The 26,467-nt window shown below is 38.3% G+C and overlaps 1 protein-coding gene across 4 annotated transcripts in view; it reads left to right on the forward strand.

Annotated features, from left to right (window-relative positions):
* Positions 1 to 26,467, forward strand: part of BDP1 (B double prime 1, subunit of RNA polymerase III transcription initiation factor IIIB) — a 55,091-nt gene that overhangs the window by 20,910 nt on the left and 7,714 nt on the right. For 2 of the 4 annotated variants that reach the window (XM_051643169.1, XM_051643170.1), the window contains exons 16-37: positions 364 to 535; positions 939 to 1,021; positions 2,260 to 2,491; positions 2,994 to 3,181; positions 3,900 to 4,116; positions 4,610 to 4,794; positions 5,158 to 5,359; positions 6,845 to 6,960; positions 7,658 to 7,877; positions 8,386 to 8,564; positions 11,137 to 11,353; positions 12,323 to 12,534; positions 13,381 to 13,771; positions 17,042 to 17,158; positions 17,452 to 17,488; positions 19,092 to 19,175; positions 19,809 to 20,040; positions 20,978 to 21,135; positions 21,796 to 21,937; positions 22,495 to 22,681; positions 23,876 to 23,936; positions 25,439 to 25,637. In XM_051643169.1, the coding sequence (XP_051499129.1) occupies positions 364 to 535; positions 939 to 1,021; positions 2,260 to 2,491; positions 2,994 to 3,181; positions 3,900 to 4,116; positions 4,610 to 4,794; positions 5,158 to 5,359; positions 6,845 to 6,960; positions 7,658 to 7,877; positions 8,386 to 8,564; positions 11,137 to 11,353; positions 12,323 to 12,534; positions 13,381 to 13,771; positions 17,042 to 17,158; positions 17,452 to 17,488; positions 19,092 to 19,175; positions 19,809 to 20,040; positions 20,978 to 21,135; positions 21,796 to 21,937; positions 22,495 to 22,681; positions 23,876 to 23,936; positions 25,439 to 25,637 (3,831 nt within the window). The remainder of the gene's footprint in view (positions 1 to 363; positions 536 to 938; positions 1,022 to 2,259; positions 2,492 to 2,993; positions 3,182 to 3,899; positions 4,117 to 4,609; positions 4,795 to 5,157; positions 5,360 to 6,844; positions 6,961 to 7,657; positions 7,878 to 8,385; positions 8,565 to 11,136; positions 11,354 to 12,322; positions 12,535 to 13,380; positions 13,772 to 17,041; positions 17,159 to 17,451; positions 17,489 to 19,091; positions 19,176 to 19,808; positions 20,041 to 20,977; positions 21,136 to 21,795; positions 21,938 to 22,494; positions 22,682 to 23,875; positions 23,937 to 25,438; positions 25,638 to 26,467) is intronic. The other 2 variants (XM_051643171.1, XM_051643172.1) reach the window with 2 other exon arrangements.

Genomic DNA, 26,467 nt, shown 5'->3' on the forward strand with positions numbered 1-26,467 from the left:
AACTGTGCTTGGAATTTATGAGAGGAAGGGTGGAAAGTGGTAACTGTGACTTTGCCTTCATCCCACCTTCAGCTGCCAGGTAATGGCTCTGCTTCTGACACTTGCAGAAGCAGCTATGGTGTGCAGGCTAGTTAGGTTCCTCCCCTGTGTGATAACTTCATATATTTTTAATAGATAAACAGAGTTTCCACACTCTAAGACTAAACAAAGTTTAGTTCTCATGCGAAAAAAATTTGCATAAATTTGTGCAAATTCCTAAGAAGGCAACCCAGTTTCCAGTAAAGAAAGCTGTGCAAATCATTTAATACTACATAGGCTTGAATATTATGCAATAAATGTCACTGTTGTGGATTCTTTGTGCAGAGCACCTGAAAAAACTGTAATTGCAAAGGCAATAGTTAGAGGATGTCGTCAGAGATTTAAACCTAATGTTATAAGAGCATCTGGAAGGAAAGAAGAGCCCGAAAAAGATGCAGAAAAAGACAAAATGTCCCATCTACAGCCTAGGGGAGAACCTAAGGGAGAAACAGAAAAGGTATTTAATAGAGTAACATAATTGGAGATAATGTGTTAACTAAAAAGCTTCTGGATGCAACAGCAATGTTATCTTTTTCTTTTTTCTTTTCTTTCACTCCCCTGATCATGACCAGGAATCAGTCACTTGCTTAACCAGCAGTGATGGTGTCATGTTGCTTAGAGGCCTCAGCTAAACTGGGAGCTTGTCACCCAACAAGTAGTTGCCAATAGGTTTTCATGTGCTGCAGTGAATACAGGTTTAGCCCTTTGATCTAGATTTTACTGCACCTTCCTGACTATGCAAATGTCTGTGTCTGTCATAAGCAATACGTTTTGTATCCTGTTGTGGACAGTTACCTGGTCTGTTGGGTAACTTCATGAATGTAGAAGAGTTAATGTCTTAATGTTCTATTTCTATTCAGAACACTGACCAGAGTAATAGATCTGATGCTACCAGTGAAGAAGCAGCAGAAAAAGATAATAAAGTCCCAGAGACAATGTCTCAGTAAGTATGTGAAAAATGAGAAGACACGTGCTGCTCTCCAGCAGTTTGACATCCCTCTAACTTCTGGTATTATTACATAGTGAAGTAATGGTAGAAGTTTCTGAGGAAACTTCTGCAGTGAGGCAGAAATTAAGAGAAGAATATGAGTATTTTTTAATGCATGGAACAAATAGATCAAACATTTTTTTTTATAGCAGTGCTTTTAAATGAGATGTCAAACATGATAAATGCAACCATACCTGAACAATTAGTCCCTTGAAAACTAGAATAAGCCTTCTCCACTAACTATAATACTGAAATGCATCAGTTTCAGTGGTTAAGTATTTAAACAATAGGAATAAGTGTTTCCTCTTAAAGTGTGGTAAAGTGTTAGGTGCCTGGTATTGGGAGAAAAAATTCCAATATGTGGGCAATTTAATGCACGTTAATTACAAAGTGTTTCTTTTATTTCTCTTCAGTGGATAAAGGGCTGTTATAGTGCGAAAGGAGGCATATATTTTTACAGGAGAGGTTGGCAAAAAAACCGAAAACCAAACAAAAAAGGAGGTAGTTGAAGAGGGTGGAGGGAGATAAACTGGGTTTGATAATCTGGCAGAACAATACTTCAGCAGTTTTTTTCTTTCATTAACATGCTATGTAACTTGGAGCCCAAGGTAAAAAGGCATAGAAGCATCTGACAGTTGTAATAATGTGTATTTGTATTTTTACATTAGTAAGATTGTGGAGTTATTTGTGCTTTCTGAATGCTTGTGACTTTTAAACTTTCATTAAGTTTTTTAAATCTTCATTAAGTTTTTTAAACCTTTGTAAAACCCTTCATCTGCCACTCGACCAGGCAGGAACACAGGAAGAGCCATTATGGGTCAGAAGAGCCCATGTCTATGGTGGTATCCTGTCTCCAGTGGGAAAGAAAAAGAACAGGGCAAATACAAGTTTAAAATTGCTGGGTACTCTGTAGCAGATACACTTCTAACTTTATTGCTTCATGAGGTTAGTAATGCATAGCTCTATTTTAGGTAAGTTTATGGTAATGCAACCTTCTCTAGGTGAACCTGCTCTGTCTGAGGGGTTGGGCTAGATGATCTCCAGGTGTCTCTTCCAACTCCTACTATTATTATTACTTTTGTAATAAATGTTCAGGAAAAAAAAAAAGGAAAAAAAAGAAAAAATAACACTTCTCCAAGACTCCTCTGATTTTAGACACATTATGTGCTTATGGATCTGATGCTTTTTTCCAGATCTAGTGAAACAGCTGGTTTACAAGATGGCAGCAAACAGTGTGTGCTGAAACCAACACCTCTAAAGAGAGGCAGACTGCAGAGACCAAAACCAAATCTAGGAAGAACTGTTGGAAAGCAGAAGGACCTGCCAGAGGAAAAAGATTCTGAAGAGCAGAAATCTCAGAGTGGAGAAACAGAAGAAGGCCTGATACACCATAGGGATGGAAACAATGATCCATGCCTAAAAAATGTAAGTTTCTTGAGCAGTTGCTTAGTTAGGTATGTTGTTTTGCTGGGTCCTAAGTAGAAGCCTTTAGTGACAAAGATCTAAGTACATACCACATAATTTATAAGCATAGTCTTTGTATGCTTATTTATTTATTTATTATTCTTTCAGAATAAACTGACTTGTCATAAAATTTATTCATGTTTGCAGCTTACATCTGTTTTCCATGGATGGATGGATTTTATCTCATTTTGTTGTCTTAATTGTGATACTAGATCTGAAAAGAGAAGGGCAGAGAGAAAAGCTCTCTTGTAAAAGAGAAACTTCAGACAGAAGGCATATAGAAAAATAACAATTTTTTACTTTTAGATTTCTACAGGTATTAGTTGGATGCACACGTAGCAAGGGAGATCCTTTTGAGTGTTTTTGTGAAAGACACTAAAACAAACTCCCCCCTCCTCCCCTCATAAAAGAGAGGTCAAGCAAGTCTTTCATCTTAATAGAGTGAAACTTTTATTCCTTTTAGGATGTGATGATTCATGAAGACACTCAACCATGCAATGTGATTTTAGAAGGGGATGTTTCTACAGATTCTGAGAGGAGCTCAATACATACAAGGCAGCATTCCCAAGAAAAACCCTTAGAAGCAGAAAGCTATGAAAGTGAAAAGGAATCGTCAGATGTCTGGAAACAGGCTTCAGATTTCAATGTGGGGTAAGGTTACATTTTTTAATGGGAAGAGGAGATTGTGCAAAACCATCAGTATCTGTAGGTATTTACATTTTTACATTCAACGCCAGCATTAAAAACAAGTTTTATATCTGTAATGAGATGTTCAATCTGCACAATACTAGACTTAAACAAACAAACTCCCAAGAGCTTGAAGGCCTACATCTATCTGCAATTGGATGTTAATTTGATCTTTAGACTGTGAGCCCAGTTTTCAAATAAATGTTTCTGATGCTCAGTTCCTGTGGTTAACTTTTCCATGTCAGTCCTAACAGTGTATACCTTTGTGCTTACATAAGTTCTTGAGCATAGGGATTGGTTTCTTATTAGTGTGTCCTTGAAAAATAACAAAAAAAAACCCAGCTGTGCTGTAGATTTACTGGGTAGTTTTAAACATCATTACACAAAGGCATTTGTAAAATATTTCTATTCTTCTTGAAGTGTGACTGGAAGTTGCAGTTGTGCTGAAACGACATCATTTTTAACTTGTTTTGCTCACCTATTTTTAAGATAGGCATTTTCGGTGATGTTCAGTGTCCTGTTGGATCTTTTTTTCAGTGTCAGTAACTTTGTTATTGCTCTAAGAAAGCTAAGAATTTTTATACTTGGCTACTCTATTGAAGAGAGCTACAGGCAAGTATGGTTTGCATGACTTGGAGATCAATGTTGTCCCATGCTTTTGATTGCTCCTTTGTTTTTGAAGGGAGTCTGGTCCTAGAAAGGAAGAGGAGAAAACTGTTGTATCATCAGCTCAGCTACTGAGGAGTCGATTCCAGAGACCAAAACCAAATTTAAGAATGACAACTAGTAGAAAGAAAATGTTGGATGTAAGTGATGAAGGTGTATCACAGCAAGACAGAAACAAGGAAGAAGGTTTGACACAATGTGACAGTGATTGTAGCATCCTTTCTGATACACATGTAAGGCGCCTTTTTTTTTTTCCTTTTAGTTATATTTGAGGTTTTGGGCATGTGAAATGAAATACTGATTATTTAAAAAATACAAATTTCATCTTTTTGAAACAGTCTGTTCAAAAGCTAAAATTTTCTATGTGAAAATTACGTATTTTTTTCTTGGTTGCATGTGAGGAGAAAAAACATTACATGCATTTGGTATTTCTTGTTGTGTCTCCAGATGACTTTATGACCTGAGGTGTCCTTGCAGAGTTGACAGTGAAGGAAGAAAAGTATTAATAGAAGATGACAAAGAGGAGATCTAGATTTTGAGCTATTGTGTTTAGAAGAAAAAAATTGTGACTTTGTCATGGACAGATTAGGAAGTTGTTAGTGAGCAGTTACAGAGTGGTTTTTGTAGGAAACACTTTGGAGGGTGATTAATACCGAACTAAATGGACATCATAATGTCTCCTTTTGGTTTAGGATAATGACTTTTTCTTGTGTTTACTTTGTTCAGAAAACAGGAAAATATGAAGTCCTGCAACCATTGGAATCCTCAGGAAAGGCAGAGTCACTTTGCGCTCAGGTTTCTGAGAGGCCAAGCTGTGAGTCCCCAAAGATGTTTTCAAGATCAGAGGATGCTGAACTTGAGTTATGTCTACCTGAAATTAACCAAGATGACACTTCAACTGCTACTGCAGGGTAGGGACTTAGCTACTTCTGTTTCCTGATCGTAACAAATGAAAGTGTTCTAAAAGGAGGTAATTGTGCCAATGGATTGCTAACTGGCAAATAAAATCTGATAAAAATACTGAATGAAATCTCAGTACTCTGCTTATCTGATGATAAGCAGAAAGTAAGGTAATTTCTCCAGTGATTCTGTTGCAGATGTAACTGGAAGGCCAGTGCTTTGAAATTTGAAAGCAGAACCTTGCTTTCAAACCTTACTTTAAACTCCATTGTTTTTTATATGTAAATATAATGAATCTGCTTGTTAATGACATGCTTTTGTATTAAGTTTTGGTGTTGTTTTTTGTGTGTGTGTGTCTGCCTTTGCCTTTATAGCAAAAATAACACTGAAGAAGAAAGTAAACAAATACCTATTCGACCTGTCCAGTTAGTACGGAGCAGATTCCAAAGGTACAAGCCAAACTTAAGAAAATTGGTTGGAAAGAAGGAATTACAAATAGCAGAAAATGAGAGGGAGGAAAAGCCTGAAGCAGAGAAGTTGCTGTTGCAAGAAAATGAGTCTGCCAATGCTGTCATTGTAAGTCTTAAGAATATGCACTTAGCCTTCAGAAGTCTGGTTCCAAACTGCATGCTCCATTTAATGAAGTTAAATTAGAATATTTAAGTTGAATTCCCTGAAGCTGAGACACAATACTAAAAAAAAATCCCCAAACCTGGTATGTTGAGCTATTTCAGGTATGAAATCATTGAAGTCTACAAGTAGTACTATAAATGTCTTCTGAAAAATGAAGATCTGGTTTTGATTGGATTGCACTATAGGAAAAAAAGCATTATGCACATTTAAGTTAAACTCTAGAATAAAAATGTGTTTTGTATTGCAATACATAGAATCATCCTTTTCGCTCACTTTATCTTTTCTGTTTGAATGAATCAAGTCTGTGTAGAGAATCAAAAGGCAGAGAGGACTGTTGTTTTTCTGCTTGAAAAAACAGTCATATTGGTTTGGTAAACTTTGGCTTCACCACTACAGTGCCTGAGACTCCTCTACCTTACACAGGTAAATTGAGTCATTTATCTGCACTGTGTAGCCCTACAGGCACTTTACAAGGCACTGTAAAAGGTACTGAAATTCTCAAAAGAAGCCGTGACAGTAGGATGAACTCTGTAACCATTTTGCGGGTTGCTCATGGACCGTGTAATGGATGTAGGCATGTCTGAATAGACTTGCCTTAGATCTCCAACATGGCTAAGCTTTGCAAGAGTGACTCATTTTTTGGAGGGGTTATAGCTGGTTTTGTTCTTGAACCTGTGTAGAGCCAGCTTGGAATACTTGTGTGCTGCACTCCCAGAGGGGTGCACGGATGCACTGTGCCGATCGTGTCCCTCTCACTGCCATTGTCAACTCACCCCCGGCTCAGATAGTTGCTTGCAGTTCAGATTGGGCTGTTTTAGACCTGTGGCCTGTCTACCATGCACATGCATCTGCTCTGTGCTGTGCAGATGTGCAGAAACAAATCAGTTCTGATGGTTCCCTGTACTAATAAAGCTGTCACAGACGTGGAGTGCTGAGGGATGTGTTTTGAGTGGCTTCTTTGTGGAACCACGGTGGCAAATACAGGTGTAAAACTGATGAGCGCTTCTGAATCTGAGGTTTAGTTATAGTGGCATAGGTCTGTCCCTGCTGTGCTCTGCAGTGTCCAGTTTTCAAAGTTTTTTTTCCATTTGCTGAAGTATTTTGTGTACACAGTGCTCCATGTAATAGAGAGTTGATTAAATGCTGAATAGAGAAGTGTTGCCTCTAATGCTTGGGTCCATATAGTATTTAAGAGCAAAACTCTAGGTAGCCCAGGACTACAAGGGCTACACTTCCTGACTGCCTAGAAATTGAATTATCTGCTTAGGCAGATAACCCCAAATAAATAGAGTGTGATTTTTATTTTTCTTGATTCAGGTTGGGTAAATAGTATGGAAATCTATAATTTATATCATTTTATAAAATAAATATCTGTCTTAAGAGCTTGCTTGACTCTTTTTATTCATGCTTTTTTATTGCAAATTAAAGGGTGAAAATGAAGCTGTGCTCTGTCAAACGGATGTATGGAGCAATGAGGAACAGGAACAGCAAGCAGTGCCTCCGGTGCCCTGTGCTTCTGAAAACGTACCGTGTGAACAAAGCAGGTGAGTTTAGAGTTTAGCAAACCTGCATTTTAAAAGCTTTCATCTAATGCATAATGAGACACCCTGGCACGTGTCAATTCTTTTGTTCCTTGTTAGCTCTTGTTCCCCAGTGTTTTCATTTTCAGTGCCTACAGGCAGCTTCTTCCCATGTTTTCAGAGCACATTTTCAGTTGATCTGAACTACTTAACATTCTTTATCTGGTATGTTCTTGACCTGTATGAGCTCATAGCTCTTTTTGACCAAACTTTTTTCTTTTGTTTGATTTATATTTGCACATACAGTAAAATAAGTTTTGCAAAATGTCAGAGCTCCGTGTTCCATGGATCCCAGTGTGCTCTTCTGTTTCACTGCTCTTCATGTTAAAATCTGTCTCTTAAGATCTTAGGCATGTATTAGACTGCAGATACTTTGATGTTGTTATGGTTAGCAGCACAACTTTTTTCTTGATGTTAAAAGTGCCTTGACAAAGCAGTCTTGTTATTCCGTCTTACAAGTTAACCATAAACGCAAAAAATGATAAATATATATTTGAAAAGATGTTGTTCTTGATTTTAAGCAAAACATTGTATCAGTTCTAATCCTTCAGTGCGAGTGTTGATTCAAAACTAATTAGTTGATTTTTTCCCTTCCAACCAAAGTCCTGACATCTTTATTTTTGTTTGTTTTGGTTTTGTTTTGTTGCTTTAAATTCACTAGTGCTGAAAAATGCACTTCCCAAGATGACAAGCTGGGTGCTCTGAAACCAGAACAATCCGTAAGGAATGGATCTCCAAGAACAAGACAAAACCTAGAAAGAGCATATAGCAAAGAAGAATCTCCAGTGGCACAAAAACTTGCTGCTCCAGTTGAGGAAGAAGTAAATAAAGGAGAGAACCTGCCTGTGGCAGAAGGATCTGAGGAACTTCCTTCCTCCAAAGTGAGAATTCTGATCAGATGTTTCTGACTGTACTTTCTGATGCTTTGTTCTGCACCAGTTGTTTTTAAGACATCTAAATAAGCTGTTTTAAATGCATAAATTAATTTTGGACTAGTAAGAATTACATTCTTGTTTAATGTTTGCACCCTAATTTGAGGTCTTCTAAAATTCTGTTAATGACACATAGATAATATAAAGACTATTGTTAACAAATCTAAAAACTTCATGATACATTAATAGTTTACCTGCATGACACGTTTCTATTGTAGGTTTTCTTCTGAACTCCTTGGTGGTTGCTCATAGAAGACTATGTTGGTTATAGTATCTATTTTTACTAGATAAATACCTTGTCTAAAGGGACAAGGAACAGTAATGGGTATTGTAAAGTGCTTGAAAGTTTTTAAGCAAAGTTTTGTCTTAGGTTAATGTCTTGATCATAACTTGTGATGCTTTTATTACAGGTAATTTATTTTATGCTAATATTGTTTTTTTTCCCTTCAAGCCTAAGGATGACACGGAAGTATTGTTGTTTGCTGGGAATTTGTCCAATCTAGACACAGATCCAAAAAGTATTGAGTCAGAAACACAAGGTTCCTCTAAAAAATCACCCAACTACCACAGCAAGGGAGAACAAGAAGAATGTCTTCCTACAGATGCTCTAGGAAGCATTCAGGATCCCATAGAAAGGTAAAGCTCCATGCTGACCAAGCGAAAAAGCTCTTTAAAAACTTTGTGTATTTGTCCAGTTGTTTCTGCACAGCACTTGCTTTTTGAAGTGTGGGCTCTGAGCTGTGCTAGTTGTTATATGCTATATGCTGTGAAGGTCGCTAGGTGGCAACCTTAGGTAATAAATTAGATTTTTTAACAGAATTTTTTTCAAGGATGTTTTCTTTTTTAGAAAGTATTTTGCAAGTGAGAGTAGAAGCAGGTAATCAGACTTTAACTGTCTGAATCTCTCAGTAATACATTCTTAAGGTACAGTGCACGGTGAATGTGGACCATTGAAAGGAAAACTGAGCAGTGCCATTCACCCTCACTCAAAATTGAGAAAGAGTAGATAGAGTAAGATAAAATGAGCTTGCTGTCTAAGATGTATTTTGAGTCTTTTCAGTTTTTTTCCAGAAGAAACTCATGCGGTGACATGCAGTGTCCTGGTTCTTTGGTAGACAGAATGCTTTTTGTGTATATGTAGTATGAGGCACTGCTGTTTACTTGTAGCAGTTCTGGGTTGCATTATAAGCCATCTTTAGCTCAATCTTAAATGATACAGAGGAGCATCAAATCAATTTACTTTTGCTGTTTTCTAAAATTAGATTCTGGGTCCTGTCTGTCTCTAAGCCTCTGCTTAAAACCTCTTTCTGTAACTCACACTAAAATACTATCCCAGAGTGTTTGCACTCTGCACTTTGCAGTCTTCTTGGCTTCATGATGGTGGAATTTCACAGAATGGTTGAAGTTGGAAGGGTCCTCTGGAGGCCATCTGGTCCAGCCCTCCTGCTCAAGCAGGGCCACCTAGAGCTGGTTACCCAATACCATGTCGAGACAGCTTTTCAGTATAGCGTGCAATGGAAACCTCACAGTCTCCCTGGGCAACCTGTGCCAGTGCTCCATCACCTGCAGGGTGAAAAAGTGTTTTTTGGTGCTCAGAGGGGGAACCTCCTGAGTTTCAGTTAGTACTTATTGCCTCTGGTCCTGTCATAGGGCACCACTGGAAAGAGACTGGCTCCATCTATCCTTACACTTTCCCTTCAGGTATTTATATACATTGTAATGTTATTTCCCCACCTATTTCCACCAAGCTTTCTCCTTCTCCAGGCTGAACTGTCCTCACTCTTTTCAGAAAAGCTTTTCATTATTGGAGAGATGAATCTGTCCCTTCACCTTTGGTAGCCCTTTTCTGGAGTCTATTCAGTATGCCCCTGTCTGTCTTGTGACCAGTTCTGGTGCTCCAGTACAGTACTCTAGATATGGCCTCCCTATGGTTGAGTAGAAGGGAAGGATCAGCTCTTCCAACCTGCTGGCAGTGCTGCTCCTAATGCAGCCCAGCATACTATTAGGTTGTTTTTTTCTTTCAGCCAGGACACACTGCTGGCTCATGTTCATCTTTGTGTCCATCAGGACACCCAGGTCCTTTCCTGCAAAGCTGCTTTCTACCTGGGTGGCCCTCTGCATGTGCTGGTGCCTGGGGTTGTTCCTACCCTGGTGCAGGACTTCATACTTCCCATTGCTGAAGTTCTGAAGGTTCCTGTCAGCCCACTTCTCCAGCCTGTGCAGGTCCTTCTGCTTGGCAGCACAACCCTTTGGTGTATCAGCTGCTCCTTCCAGTCCTGCATCATCTGTAAACTTGCTGAGGGAACACCCTGCACCATCACTAATAAAGATATTGAACAGAACTGGGTACAATATTGACCTATAGTGTACAGTGCTAGATACTGGCCTCCAGCTAGACCTTGTGCCACTGATCCTCTGAGCCTAGCCATTCAATTGGTTTTCAGTGCACCTCCTTGTTTGTTTATCCAGCCCATAACACATCAGCTCCCCTATGAGGATGTAGGGAAGATTCTGTTAAAAACCTTACTGGAGGCAAAGTAGACACTATTTACTGCTCTCCCCTTATCTACCCAGTCATTTCACTGTAGAAGATTATCAAGCTGGTTAAGCATAACTTCCCTGTAGTGAATCCATGCTGACTACTTCAAGTTACCTTCTTGTTTTTTATGTTTGGAAGTGGTTTTCAGGATCAGTTGTTCTGCCGCTTTGCCAGGGACTGAGGTGAGGCTGACTGGCTTGTATCCTTCTCCTTGCCCTTTCCTGAGAGATAAGTTTAAAAGCCCAAGATGTATATGTTATGGATTGGAATGTGCTCGAAGAGGTGTAAGAGTTTTGTCCAGTTTAAAGGAGGAGTACTTTGAGCACTGGAATTAATTAATATAATGTTCCTATGATTGCTTAATTTTGAGGACCTATGGGAGTATAGCAGAAACTTTCAGCTCCTCCTGACTCCTTAATGTTGTTTTCCCTTCCAAAAGACTTTTCCAGAAGTAATCAGAAAAGTCCACTACTACAGAAAAGCAAATTATATTCTTTTCACATTGTTTTTTCTTCCTTTATTTTTTTAAACTTCACCAACTAAGCAAACAAAAATGCAGAACACTGAGTTCATCACTAATTGGAAGTAGTAATTATTTGATAGTAAGCCAAGCTTGTAGAGTGTATTTTGTAGTTCTTGAGAAGTAAAAGTTGCAAAATATCTTTGTAGGTCAAATGACAAATCAAGATCTGGAGAAGAAAGTAAACAGAGTGATACAAAACCTTTGCATCAAGTGAGGGAATCCCACTGGAACACAAAGCCAAACCTAATGAGAGTTACTAGGAAAAGAGATTATCCTGAAGGTGGTGAAAACAGAGAAGAGGACAAGGCTGAGGAAATAAATGCAAAAGAGTGTTTGGTATTAGAGAAAACTGTTTCATCAACGGTGAGTTTTACAGCCAGTTTATACCTCAACTTTTGTGTTTAAGTTCTCAGAACCATAGATGGCACCATTCAGTGTATGGCTGGGAAAGGTTTCTGTGATTCTATGCTGAATAAATGGACTTAGAATCTAAAAACTGTGGAAATATCTAAGGTACACTGTTATCTTAATATTTACATTTTGTATGGTCAGAAGTATGCACTATCATAATGGTAACATTCGTGCTGTCCCTGTTACCTATTAATGTCTGTTGCTAATTGAACAATGGAAATTAAGGCAGCTGTCTAACATCAGATATTATCTAAAATCCATATAAGTATACTTGCAAGTTGAAATGTATGTGAACACAGTTAAGACTTCCTTCTTCTTAAATTCACTCAACAGGCCTAATCTACCCCAGACTAGTTCTTTCTCTAGTTGTCTCAAGTTGCAATACCTGAATCAAGTTTATCTAGTATTCCTTATTTTGTAGATTGATCACTGAAATTTTAACAAAACTGTGCTTGCTGATTTTTTTTCTATTCTGGAATATGTTTCTCTGTGTGTGTGTTTTGAATAATACATAAATGTGGTTCTGTAAACTGTTGTAGTTTTTTCTTCCTCATTTGTTCCCAGGGCAGAAAAAAAATTTTTTTCCTTCCCTCAAATTGTTCTTTAATACGTATTTTTAGAAAATTATTAATCTTTCCAGTTTCTGAAGGGTTGCTGTTCTTGGTAAGTTGAGCATGGCCTTGTTCTGTTAATTAGCAGGAACACTGGAAACTCAGGCATCATAGATAATATGATCTAATTGACACTTGTGCTATAGAGCCTGATATTAAAGAAAATGGGAAAAAATGTCCTCAGCTATCAGAGATGACAGCTGGGTATGTTTTAAAGATCTTCAAACTGTGTTCTTCAAATCTTTTTGTCCCCAAAACCAGTTAAAAATACTTGGCATCTAATATGGTAGTAATTGTCTTCTCTGTTCAGCAAAACTCTAGTAACATAGTGGAAGCTGCAAAGTTCTCAGAGGCTACAAGAAAACACAATCTCACAGACTCTGAAGAAACACCATGTAAAAGACTCAGGCAGGATAACAGTCTTCAGTCTCCAGAAATATCGTCAGAGGGTGAGAGTCAAGTAGAACAAGATGATTTTCAGCTTTCTACCTCTCAGGAAAAAAATTCAGACAGTCTTTTAAGGTAAATCAACTAATTTGGGCTTTTAAGCTCAACTGATTGGTTTTGGCTTTTGTTTTTTAAAAAGTAATAATTATTAGCCATTTTTCTGCAGTGTGTTGTGGGAGGGCATGCAGGATGCCAGTCCTTTTGTCTTCCATCTGAGCCCTGCCAGATGCGTGCAAACATACCTGTGTCTCTTACTGTGCCTGCACCCTCATAAAATGAACACTGTGCTGGAAGTGTCCTCTGCTGCTAATTGCTTCCTCTACCTACTGTTTACTGAGGAGGATGTTACTGGGGGGAAGTTTGGAATTGATTTTAGTACCCAAAGTGGTTGTGCCCGTCATCTTGAGGAGGAAAGCAGTAAGCAGCTGATTGTGGAACAGATTGCTGTCTGAGAAACCAGCACAGATAATTAGTTATCTAGTTCTAGTTTCTAGACATTTAGTCTGATCAACTAAAGTATCATAATTTTCAGCTCCTAGTATGGTTTTAGCAAAAGACAACTGGAAAGGTTCCCATGATGTAAAAAGCATGTAACTTCCACATCCCTCAAAATGAAAATTAATCCTTTTCTAAACAAAGAAATCTTTATTTTGTAAATTAAATTGTGCAGCTTTCCAGCACTCCAAAACTGCTTAATACATATATGCAATCAGTACATCGTGCATACATGAAGAAATAAGGATTTCTGATTAAATGGTACATGGATACATTTTTATCACTATAAGGTAAATAGATTATATTGGTGGTGACAGTGATCCATTTTTATTCATTGAGTTTATTTTGATTTGTAATATCCCCCCCTTTTTTTTTTTTAATATCTTGGACTTTATTTTTTTAACATGCTTTTGTTCTGAACTTCAGGAGGCAGTCCAGAAGGTCATCAAAACAGGTGGTACTGCCAAAACATGTCTCGGAGCCAAGACGTGCTGCTGCTTCTGCTTCTGAGTGTGAGGCTGCTTGCAGTGAAAAGGGGAATCAAAGGCAAGAAGTTAAACTTAGTCTTACAAGAGGCAAAAGTTTGAAAACTACACTTAGAAAGAAATCTGGGAAGGAACACAGAAGTTCAAAGATAACTTTGGTGACCCTCCGGGCTTCTCAAGAGGAGGAGGAGGAGGAGACAGATGTCTTGGTGCCTGATGATGAAGATGAATGCTTTGCACCAGAAGAAGTAAACAAAGCTCCAGTGTTTGTTCCTATATGTCTGCGATCTCCCAAACCAATTCCTGTTCAGATAGAGGAAACCATGGAGGAGGTATCCCATAGTTCTGCGTATCTGCTTTTGTTTTGATTGTTTAAACAGTTTTTATTTTAATTGTATCTCCAAGTACTTCAGGTTCTTGTCCCGATTTAGTTTATTTTGTGAAGAATGGCATTGAAAGTAGCATGGATGTTACTTCACACATACTTGATTTTGAACAAAAAACTACATGACTCTAAGGTCCAGTTATGTTTACAAATTATACATTGTTCTGCAGGATGCTCAGCTGTTTATTAGGTTTGAGTGTAGGCACAGACTAGTATGCTTACTATGTGTTTAGAGGTCCAAGATGAAACAAATGCAGCACTTTGATTTTGCACTTGAACATTAGGAAATGAGGGAATGCAGGAGGTGTTTCTGTGTCTTGTGCCCCCTCTCACTAAGAAGCTTTACTGTGTGGTGGGCTGACCCTGGCCAGCAGCCAGGCAAGTGCTTGCTCACTCCCTTCTCCTGTGAGACACAGAGAAGCAGAAGGAAGGTAAGAACATTTAAGGACTGGTATAAAGGCAGTTCAATAGGTGAAGCAAAGGCTGCATGTGAAAGCAAAGCAAAATACATAATTTTTTCACTGCTTTCCATTGACAGGCTGCTTCCTGGAAAGCAAGACCTCACTCTGTGTAGGAGTTTCTTTGAAAGACCAATGCCATAACCACAAATGCCCTCCTCCTCTTTCTCCTTTCCCTGAGCTTTTATTGTTGAGCATAGCATAATAGGATAGGGAATATCCCTTTGTCAGTTTGGGTTAGCTGTCCCAGCTCCGTGCTCTCCTGACCTTTTGCCCACCCACGGCCTACAGTAGGATAACAAAAGCTTTGACATTGTGCACTGTTCAGCAATAGCAGAAATCAAGTGTGTTATCGACACTGTTGTAGTCATAAATCCAAAACACAGCACCATGTATGAGGAAAACGAACTCAATCCCAGTACTCCAGTACAGTCTTCACCCTTTATTTCATAGCATGCATGTCATTCTTAGGTTCTACACTATCCAGGAGACTCTTACTAGCTACTGCTTCTCTTCCTGTCCTATGATATATATGTGAATATCATTCCCTGGTTCTGTGGACCACCCCCTTAAAATATCCTTTGAGTTTAGTCCATACCTTGGGCTCCACATATTACATGATTGCTCAGGAGGGCAGCATGTTGTGTTGAGTTTACAGGCACCAAAGCCAGCTCAGGTTGGTCACTGCTGCCCTTGCTGGTTTTCTTGTGAGACTTGTCTTCCCTTGGTTAATGTTTTTCTTGTTACAGTAATTAAAAAGAATGGGTTAAAAAAAAGTTTAAAAGATCACAGAATCTTAGGGGTTGGAAGGGACCTCAAAAGATCATCTAGTCCAACCCCCCTGCCAGAGCAGGATCACCTAGAGCACATCACACAGGAACTTGTCCAGGTGGGTTTTGAATGCCTCCAGAGAAAGAGACTCCACAACCTCTCTGGGCAACCTGCTCCAGTGCTCTGTTACCCTCACAGTAAAGAAGTTTTTTCTGATGTTTGGGTTGAACCTCTTAAGTTCCAGCTTGTGACCATTACCCCTTGTTCTGCCACTGCACACAGCATTCCTGAATCAACTGCAGCCCAACTTACTTACTGTGAGGGTAACAGAGCACTGGAGCAGGCTGCCAGAGAGGCTGTGAAGTCTCTGTCTCTGGAGATATTCAAAAGCCATCTGGACATGTTCCTGTGTAATCTACTGTAGGTGGTCCTGCTCTAGCAGTGGGTTTGGACTAGATGATCTTCAGAGCCAATCACTCTGTGATTCTGTTATTGTGATATTCCTGCTCTATCTGGCATGGGCAGATCTATCACAGCCCCACTGGTGTTAATGAGACACCATCTACATCTTTATAACTTTTTTCAAAAACTGTATATTTAGACTCTTCTGTGGACCATTTGTAGAATTGGAAACTCTGAACCTAGAGTGTAGGCTTATGTCTGAATTGTACTCTTAGACTAGAGTAAAACCCAAGACTGTTAAGACTAGCAAGATCTGCTATTGTATCTGCTAAGATCAGCCCCTACAGAGGAAATGGTATATGTTTTTGTCATCAGGGAACTGATAAGGCCTGGGAACAGGGGGCTCTGTTCAAGGTCTTGAAGGGGATTGTGCTCAAAGGTTTAGATACTTTTCCTGTTTTTTTTCCTTGTCATTCAATGTGACATCTTTGCTTTTTTTGTCCCTTCTAGCCTGTCTTACCTCAGTGATGTGTCTTCACAGCTCTTTTCACTTCGTTCCAAATCTGCTTATCCAACCTGTTCCAGTCACACCTCAGATCTTCATCACTACTTCTTTCATTCACTGCAATGTGGTTGTGCTTACTACTGCTAGTCATCTGCCTCTCTTCTCCCATTTAAGTCCTGTTGGTTGTTTATTTGGGGTGGGGTTTTTTTGTCTCCTGAATTAATCACACTGTTTTTTTCTCTGGGTGAAACAGCAGGAGAACTTAAAGCTTGGTGAAAACTCTAGAGCAAAAGTGGTAGCGGAGTTGCCCAGAACATTTTGCTGAATCCCTTAATTTCAAAGACGTGGAATATATTACCTGTGGCAATGATGATCCACATTTCCTGGTTTAACACAGGGGAGCCATGAGTACTAGTAAGGGATATGGTTAGATACCTGAGGACTTGGCTATGGTCAAATTTAAATAGATCTGTGGAAAGTATGTGTAAAAGTCCAAGCCTTGAAAGCTATCCAGGTCAAGCAGTGTTTTTCAAAAGAACTTCACTGAAAATTTAGTAACTTTTCTGCCAAATTTTAAGTACTTGTTTCTGAAAACGTCAAATATCTCAAGTTCTCAGTGAAAAGGCAGTCTTAAAGGAGGCAAAAAAAAAGTGGTAAAATAGTGGGTGTGTGCATTTCCTACTCTTACTTTGAGAAAAGGCTGGACTTTATTTCCTCCCTGAGGACTTATAGAGCAGACAAAGTATGAAAACTAACAAAACCCACTTGAAGTAAACAGCCACCGTAAAAGATCTCAGCCGGATAACTTAGTTTGGTAGAGCAATAAGCAACCAGAAGCAACCTTGGTCTTAGGTTTTCTAGTGCTTCCAGTTAGTTACAGGGAGCACTGCCAGTTCTACCTCTGGTTCATAGAACTGCTGCCTTCTTAAATCAGACGGGATATAGTACGAGACTTGATTTCTGGGGCAGATCCCACTAAATGTTCAGGATCTGGTAAGCATATGTGGTTTATAAAAACTGGCATTTGACAGGGTTCCTTTTGGAGCCTATGAACTGAAATACTTAAAAATTATTTTTACAGCTGGAAATACCTGTGAATATACCAGATGTGCAGGTGCCTACTGATGTTGAAATTGCCTCTCATGCATCTGTCCAGCTGGTAATACAGACAGAGGAAAAAGTAATAGCCTCAACAGCTGTAAGAATGTCTTTTTTTGTTTGTTTGTTTCAAAGCACATAAAAAGCTATGTGGACAGTGTCTGCTTGCCATGTCTTGCTTGTAACATTATAGTTTAATAGATTCTTACCTGTCCTACACAAATATGAGGGACACAGGTATGGCAAAACTGTGTAAGTAAATATTGTTAAACTTTAAAATACCCTTGGAAAGCCAAGGTCACTTTTGGGCAGAAGATTTACCTGTAAGCCGTAGATTAAAATTGTGGAGTAATTTTATATAGAACTTTGATATTGTTTTTCTTTTTGTTTAAGGAAATAACTGTACATGAAAATCCAGAGGTGGACAAAGGTAGATATTGTCTTGTTCGTATGTTTCCTGCTAACTTACTACCAATATGTAGCTGTTCTTACTGGAAGTTTGGAGGTTTATATATCTTATAAAAAAATCTCAAAACTGCTTATGAGATACTGTGTACTTTTATGTTTTGGAAGAGTTTTAAGTAATTTTCTTTTTTACTGTTCTCTGTCAAGTAGCAGGGGGAGCCAAGCATTTCAAGGTTCTGTTTCCAGGGTTCAGAATATGCCTTTCAGCCTATCACTTTCCCATGTACTGATTAGTTGCACCAGAAGAAGTTTAAATATGTTCTCAATACATCCACTTAAGAAGTACTGGAAACTGAGTGGACTTCTGTCTTTGTTGAAGGAACAGAAGCCGATTTTGTTCTTTTGATTTATTACATAGAATCGTTTTGTTTATAAAAGACCTTACAGATCATAAATTCCAGCCTGGCCCTGCCAAGTCTGCTAGTCTGTACTATAGGTTTAGAGGATGGAAGTGTTTTATTGGATATGACCTGTTAGTAACAGGCAGAGGCATGTACGCTGGGCAGAGATTAGGAATCATGAGTCTAAGCTGGGATATGGATCCATACTATTTCTTACGAATTTCTGTAATTAAACTGTTTCCGGTTTCTTTTCCATTGGTGATGGGCTGACCTTGTCTGGCTGTGAGATGCCCACCCAACTGCTCTCCCACTCCTCAACTGAATGACAGGGTAAAATTAAAATGGAAAAGCTCCTCAGTTGATAGAAGGACAAGGAGATCACTAACCCAAACAGATTAAAGTTGGAGAAAACTAACAATTTATTGCTGAACAAAATAGAGTAGGCTTCTGAGAAACAAAGACAAAAACTAAAACACCTTCTCCTCCCTGCCTTTTTAGGCCCAACTTCGTGCCTTCATTTTCTACTCCTCTGGCTCCCCCTAAGCAGCACAGAGAGATAGGGAATGGGTGTTGCAGTCAGTTCCTAACACTTAATCTCCACTGCTTCTTCCTGCTCACATGCTTCGGCTCCTGTGTGGGGCCCTTCCTATGGGGTACAGTCCTTCAGGATAAGTCTGCTATATCATGGGTCCTCTACAAGGTGCAGTTGCTCACCTTTGATTGCTCTGTGCAAGTCTCCTTCACAGGTTAAAGGGGAATCTCTGCACCCATGGATGTAGCACCTCCTTCCCCTCCTTTACTGACTTTGGTGTTCGCAGGGTTGTTCATGACAACATTTTCCCTTGTTTTTCACTCCTGTGCAACATTTTCCCCTTTCTTAAATATATTTGTTTCCCAAAGGTGCCACCATTTTGGCTGACAGGCTCAGATGTGTCCTTCAGTGGGTCAGTGGAAACGAGTGTGTTCAGGGCATCCCCCTCTGCTGCCAACACTTTTACCCACTACACTATTAAAGGGAATAATGTTGCTGCTCAGTGCTTTTACAACAGTTTAAATTTAGTGATGAGAATTGCTGACTGTTCAAAAGCCTCTTGGCCCATGAATGGCAACAATTTAAAATCTACATACTTTATTGTATTGATGACAGCATAAAATGCTGTTTGCATATGGATAAGTGGGTTTCTGGTTTATCACCTTGTGATTTTTAACATGTGAACATCTTCGCAGGAATCAATGATGGAAGCACTGAAGCTGCTATGACTTTACTTGCAATGGGTGACCCAATGTTCCAGTTAAAAACAAGTACTGAAGGTATGATCTGTTTTATAGTACAAAGCCTTGCTTATACTTTCTGGGTCCACCTGAGGGGGGAGGGAGCAGGAGCTGCAAAGCTCTTCCATGTACTACTGCACAGCAGGAGGTCAAGTGTCTTTTATGCTGTTAGTCCTGATGAATTATAATGTATAGTGAGGCCAGGCAACGTGAGTTGGTTGGATAAAGTATGACACCTTGCTGGATACTGCCAGCTGCATCACTGTGCTAGAAAGATGTTTCTGAGGCCTGTTCAGACACGTTTGAATCAATTTGGTCATATTAATTGGACAAAAGAAAGGAATTGAACTTCAGTGGCCTGTCAGTTATCAGGCCTTTAACTGGAAGCATACCTTTTTCCACATAATGAACTACAACCTGAAATTACCTTCGTTTAGTCGAGTTTTTAATAGACTTCTATTTAGAATGTATCACCTTTTATTGATTGAGTGCACAGTTATCAAATGTGTGATCTTAGCACTGCATTTACCTGGGATTTGCATTTGCATCTTTGAAGAATGCAAACTTTGTTAAATGAGTTTGAAACTGAGTATCAGTAAAATAGTTTTATGTACATGCCAAACCTGAATCTTCTAAATTAAGCTTTTCAATTCTGTTTATTTTTCTAACCAGAATGGACACACATGTTGCCTGCTCAAGATGATTTGAACATGGTGGATAGCCTTGTAACCCACACCTACTCCAAAGAAAGTAGAACACCTAGTCAGTATTTACACTCTTCAGACACTTCTACCAAGGAATTGGTCTCTTCTGAAGATGGAAGCAACATTAATGTAGAGGATCAAAGCACTGGCATAAGAATAGGTGTTGAAGGATATTTTGAGGAAAATGCTACAGATAACAGGTTAAATTACTGTTTCATTTTCTTTAGGGAGAGAGATCCTGTTACTTTGGCTAGGTTCTTTCTGGCATTGTTACTGAATTGCAAGCAGTCTTGCTTTAGCAAAGGTTTCTCTGTTTATGTAATTGGTGTGTGATCTGGAAAACCTCTGTTGTTTCTTTCTTAGGACTTTTATGAGATGTTTATATACTTTTGGGGATGTAGAACTAGTTCTCCACTCCTGAAGTTTACTCTAGTGGGCGAGAAAGCAAGATTCAAACTTAGCTGTTATGGATCACTGATAATTACCAATATCTTTTTCCCAAAGTCCTTTATAGCTAATCAGGCCAGAGCACACTGCTTAGGAGTCTCTGCTGTTGTAGATCAAGAAACCTGTTGATCTTCTGTCATTGTGGTTTTTAATGCTGTATATGTTTGGTTTTTTTTATTTTATTCAAGCATTTGTCAATGTTGAAACAGCTTGATGGAAAACCTTTTCAGAAAAAAATCTGTTGGTCATCAAATTGTATTACTTAACTTGTCAATTGCTTGAACAAACTATCAGATTATATGCCTCTGAAACATTATAATCAAAGATATTTTACTTCTAAGTCTATTAATTCTTTCATTATATTATTAACCAGAACTTACTCCTGCATGATTAATGTTAGGTTTCTGGTATTTTCATGGGTTTTTAAAGATTTCAATTATTTTTTATGTAGGTAGGGAACATCCCAGTTTGCAATATACCTGCCTGTTTGGATTCCCAGAATTATTTATTTATTTATTTTGTTCTGCTGAATAGTCTTCTGTCTCCCCTGCCAGCTGCAGCCTGTATTCCAGGTCTTCATCATCTTACCTACTCTGTCTCTCTTCTTTGTCAAAAATACTAATTTTATCTCACAAATAACTGTCAAAAATTAAGAACTACACTGATGGGATTTTTCCTTTTTCTTCGCAGGCGTAGCTCTTGGCCTGTGGTGAATAGTATGAGACTGACACAAGGCAGACTCCTAGAGCCTGAGCCAGGCTTTGGAATACTGCAGTCCAATGAAACTGTAGTTCAGAAGTCACTTAATACAGATGTACATGTGGAACAACTAGAGCAAGTTCAAAGTGGTAAGCCTGTTTCTTACCCTAGGGTTTTCTAAACGGTCTCTTCTGTTGGATTCACATCTCTTTGTGAAATGAAACTAAGCTGAAGGTTGGCTTCACTTTCTGTCCATGTTCACAAATGGTGCATCACCACTGTAATTTAAGGCACCCATTTATGGTATAGTTTTATATATAAATGTACCTTCATTTTAAAATTAAATTAGATCCAAGTAGCAGATTTTTCTGTGCAGGTCTTAAAGTACCAGGAAAGCCCTTAAATTACTGCACTGCTAATTACAGAAATACAGTACAATACAATGTACTTTTTTCTATTGTAACTATCTTTCCCTTCTATTAAAACCAGAAGAGCAGGTATACAGAATTGTTTTGGTATTCTTAAAGCATTTAGAAAAAATGGTGGTCTTCAAACTTGTAGTTATCTTCATATCACTGGCAAAATGCACAACATAGAAAAACCAAGATGAGATAGATGTATGTATGTCTCAATTATATAAGACATATTTATAGATGCAGCAATATTATTAATAATTTTGTGATGTGTTTGTGTATACAAATCTACATATACGTTTTAATATACAAAAGCTTATATGTAAAAATAATATGCATATATATACATGCACACAAACACAAAACTATTTTCAATTTTACTTTTATGTGTCTTAGAGTCTACAGCCCTGAGAGGTGCTGCAGAAATGCAGAAGGTGGAACTAGAACAGGTGAGACCAGCTGCAGGTGATGCTTCAGTTCTTCATGATTTTGCAGCTAGAAGTACGGAACTTTTCAAGGAAGCAAACAAAACTGAGAGGTAGGAAGATTGATCAGTTAATATTGACTTTATTCCTGAGTCTCATTATATATGTCTAGTCCATGTGTAATATCTGTCTGTGATGGAAACTGATTACAGATGTTGTCTGTGTTCATGCACACGAGCAGAGTTTATGCTTTTATTTGAAGGTTTTTCTCTCTTGAATGTGATCTGACACCTTTTAGAGATGAAACATTAATTTGCATTTGCTGTTTCAGAGCTTAGTAATCACCTTGCTGCTTAATTGTCTCCCATGAAACTGCATCTGGAAGGAAGTGTGAAGGAGTTGATCAGTTTTGAAGTGTTAATGAGCTTGTCATGGTTTTAGTAGTAAAGTCTCAATTAGTGGTGTTGGGGAGGCTTTTTCCTGAGCTACTTTATGTACACTTATTTGAAGATTACACATTTTGTTTAGTAGAGTGATGTAGTTTTTAAACAGGTGTCCCATTTCTCTGTCACTACATAAACTTCACAGAAAATAAATTAATGTACTGGATTTACCCTATGCACAGGGTATCTTAAATTGGTTTCAAATTAACTAGGTATATAACTTACAGAACAGAAAAAGAGATGAGAGATGCTTGTGGAAATTCAGGAGATTTAAGACCTGTAACTGCATCACCAAAACTCGAAAAGTCTCACCTTGGATTGGAGGATTATCCAAATGAAAGTTCTGTGGACGGACTTCCTGAGCAAAACCCTTGTCCTCCTGAGTACAATATATGCACAATCAACTTTACTCAGGTAAAGAACTTAATTTGATTACAATCTAGAAGCACCTAGTTTCTGAAATTCTGTAAAGGAAGAGGTTTTCAGTGCAAATGTACTTAGCCATTTTAGAACTGGTACTTCAGCTAGTGAATGAAACATTCTTTTTTGCAAAGGCATAACCAATCATTCAGACAAACTTAATCTTTGCAAACACTGGTTTATAGCATATGAGCAGTAAGTGATGAATAGATTAGCAAAATTTTGAGTGATTTTTAAGAATTTTGATAAACGAAATTACCTAGGATTCCTGTATTTATTCAGTCTGACCTCTTACTGGTATATTTGTTTAAATTAAAATTAAGTAAAAGTGTAACAGCGTTTTCATTGTCGTCTTCATTTGGTTTGTTTAAAACAAACTTCTTCCCTTGCTGTGTTCCTTTCCATTGATTTCAAAACCCAGTTAAGAATTTTACATGCATATTATTACGGGCAAACAGTATATCTTTCACATCCATTTCTTTGCAGTGGTTTGTGTCATATCTGTTCTTATATAAACGAGAAGAACCTTATTTCTTCATGAGAAAAAGGTTAATTCTCAGTTCCCTCAGGTTTTTTAGTGTTGCCTGAGATCAGTCTGCATGTAGTTACAGTGAAACAGCTGGTGGTTAGTAGCTTGTTGGCCCAGTACAACCTGTTGATGTGGCAAGGTTGATCTCATGTTAGAAGAAGGTACAAGAATGATTTGGCTCTTACAGGATTGGCAGAGAGTGTGAAAAGAGGCAACTTGCAATGGAGTATTCCTGCTTTTAGGAAAGGTACATGCCATAGAACGGAAGGGATAGGTGAGTTGCAGGGCCTGGTGTTTTTATTTGGCCCTCAGGGCTGTTGTAATGGTTGGGGGAGTTTGTGTTCTTAGTGTCACTGAGCAATTTATAAAGTGAGTCATCTCTGGCAGAGTTGTGCTGTAGAAAGTATAAATTTATTTTGACAAACCATTAATACAGACAATGAGCTGCATATAAATTTTATATTGCCCAAATGTTTCTTGTCCGTGTCAGGCTAATCCTTCAAGATAGGATAGCTAGAAATAAAAGCTGACAAAACGCAATTATGATGATGTCATTAAATTTTTTTGGCTCTTCAGCATTTGACATGCTTTCTTTCCTATTTACTAGATTTATCTCCCAGAATTATTAAGTTGTTTTATTTCAAATGTGCTATTTCTAGGAGGAAGCTGGCCCTCAGGATTCTCAACAACAGTGCGTAAGCAGCACAGAAGAGACTCCAGGTATAATGAGCTAATAGAATAAGTTGGCAAAAGCTCACACTTGCAGATCTTGCAGTTACACAAAGATGAATCAAAAAACCTTAAAATGTTTTAATTGACATGATGAATCAATCTATTTCATTAACAAAAACAGTGAACCACAGCAAAGTGCCATTCCCCTCCCTAGGCTCTTTCATTAACACAAACTAGACTTGGGAACTTTTTGAATGGCACTTTATTAAGCTTAAATATCAGTCAAAGGGAAACTTCTTGCTCTCTCCTCCTTATTGTGAGCTCCTGCTGCTTACCTTGTGCTAGGTTTAGCACTTGCTAGCGCCCTTTATGAGTCTCTGACTCACTTATCCATCAATAATTGAACATGATAGAGGGAGAGAACCTGTATGGTTTTCCACTGGCTTAATGCAAGAGGCTCATGAAGTTGTCAAGTGAATGCCAGTGTCAGAGTTGTGTGAGCAGGAGAACTGGACTGCACAAGTGCGGAGCAGGTGGGAAAGGAGAAGAGGGGAAGAAGGGTGAAGACAACCAGACTTCCCTCTTTAGCTGCAATGAGTCAGCAGACTAACTCCTAACTGATTAGATGTGATGAAAGTTATTAAGCTGATGGCTGCTTTTCCCTAAAACAAAATGAAATTGAGCTGCTCTGGAACCAAAAATCACTGTTATAAGCCCAGCATCCTGGCTCAGCATGGAAACTACATTCCAAAGTTGTAACTCCTGAGCATGTCCAGAAGATAGGGCTTACACTTTTTCTTAGTTATCTGTTGTTAGGCTCTGTTATTACAAGGATCTTGGGACAGAGCATCTTAAATCATCTTTATTTATAAGCAAAACATAAGGTTTGAGTAACAGAAGTTTTGCATCATCAAGAATGGGTGTTGCCTTAAGTAATGGAGCAGCACTGTTGTTTACCATCTTATGACAACTCTACAAATCTCCTCTCGGTGTTCATTCTAATGGATGGCAGTTAGCAGTAATCTGTTGATGTCCATGTGTTGACTAAATTATTGTTTTTCATTTATTAAATTCAAAACTATACTTCTTAAGTACTCTTCTGCAAGTCTGTAGTGAAGAGAAAAAAACTTGTATTTATTGTCAAAACAGCAGATTCCTTCCATTTAAAGAAGTAACTTAATGCCTGACAGTTTAAATTAAAGACAGAGAGTGATTTGACCACTGTTACACAAGTTTAATTTAAGAGCAAATTGTTCTTTAATGCTAGAACACCCATTAGAAAAAGCTCCATCCCTACTAGGCACTTTTAATATTCTTCATTCTAAATGGTAATCAGGACTCCACTGTAATGAACAGGCTCCAGGGGGTGATGACGTGTGTATCTCATCTAAGAAGAAAGTAAGCATTTTGTCTTAAGGATAATCCCCAGTGCCGTTTTCCTTGGAGAAATGGCTGCCTAAAATTTAATTACTCAGGGTAGGGAAGGCATGAAAAGAACACTGTTAATTTCAAACTGGAGTAATAGATATTTGTTATTTATTTCTCTGAAGAAATTACAGTAGCAAGTGTTGATCATAGATGTCCAGAGGAAGAACAGACATACATTTTAACATTGGTGGAAATTCCAGCTGACTCAAAAGACTTCGGTGCATCTGCTTTGCTGGAACCAACTTCAGAACCACTGCTGCCAGCCCCAATACTTATCAGTCCAATAAATGCAAGTGAAACAAACGAGACTGAAATTGAGAGGTAAATGCTTTATTTCTGAGCACTTTTTGTAAATGCTGATTGTTGCCTGCATGTTTGTTACAGATTAGAACTTCTCAAAAGATTAAATGCAAGAGATAATAATTTTGGCAGACTGGTCAGAGAATTAAGAAAGTGAAAAGGGCTCTAATCAGATTTCAGGAAGATCTCATCAGGGGTTTAAAGTTAGTGTTTTAGTTAGCTGGGATTTTGGTGTCAACCTTAATTCTGATTTATCCTTTGAAACAAGTCTTCCATTTTAGTAGAAGTAATTTGTCCAGTCTGAGTCTATTCTGCCATTGGTACTTAGAATGAAAAGTTACTGAAATGAAAAATCTAAGCATGGGTGCATTTTTACTGTACTCTGTTTTGTAAAGTAGAGGTTCATGAATTGTTTTTCCAGATTTTTAGTGTAGGTGGTCTTCTGAAGAACATTATGAACAGTGGTAATAAATTCAGAAATCACTCTCATGAGGTTGTGCCATATTAAAAAGGCAGAAGAGCTGAAAAGAAAAATTACTCACCATAATAATAGCTGGTTTGCAGTAATGTGATACAAAGGGGATTAGTTTCTTTTACAAGGAGTACTCAATTCCATGTGACAAAAGTGTTATTTCAGCATTACAGTTGAAAAAAATGAACATTAAAGGCAAAAGACATTCTGAAGAATAGGAAGTGTTGAAAAGTTGTAAAAAAACTATTACTGTATTAATGTAAGTCTTCAGATTGTAACTAGAGGTGTGATGCATTGTGGCGACCTTGCGCTGTGACATCAGATGTTAATGTCATTCCCTTAGTTATTGAAGGGATTAGAGCTTGGAGTGACTTTTGGC

Source organism: Apus apus, chromosome Z (genome assembly GCF_020740795.1).
Source record: "Apus apus isolate bApuApu2 chromosome Z, bApuApu2.pri.cur, whole genome shotgun sequence".
NCBI lineage: Eukaryota > Metazoa > Chordata > Aves > Apodiformes > Apodidae > Apus > Apus apus.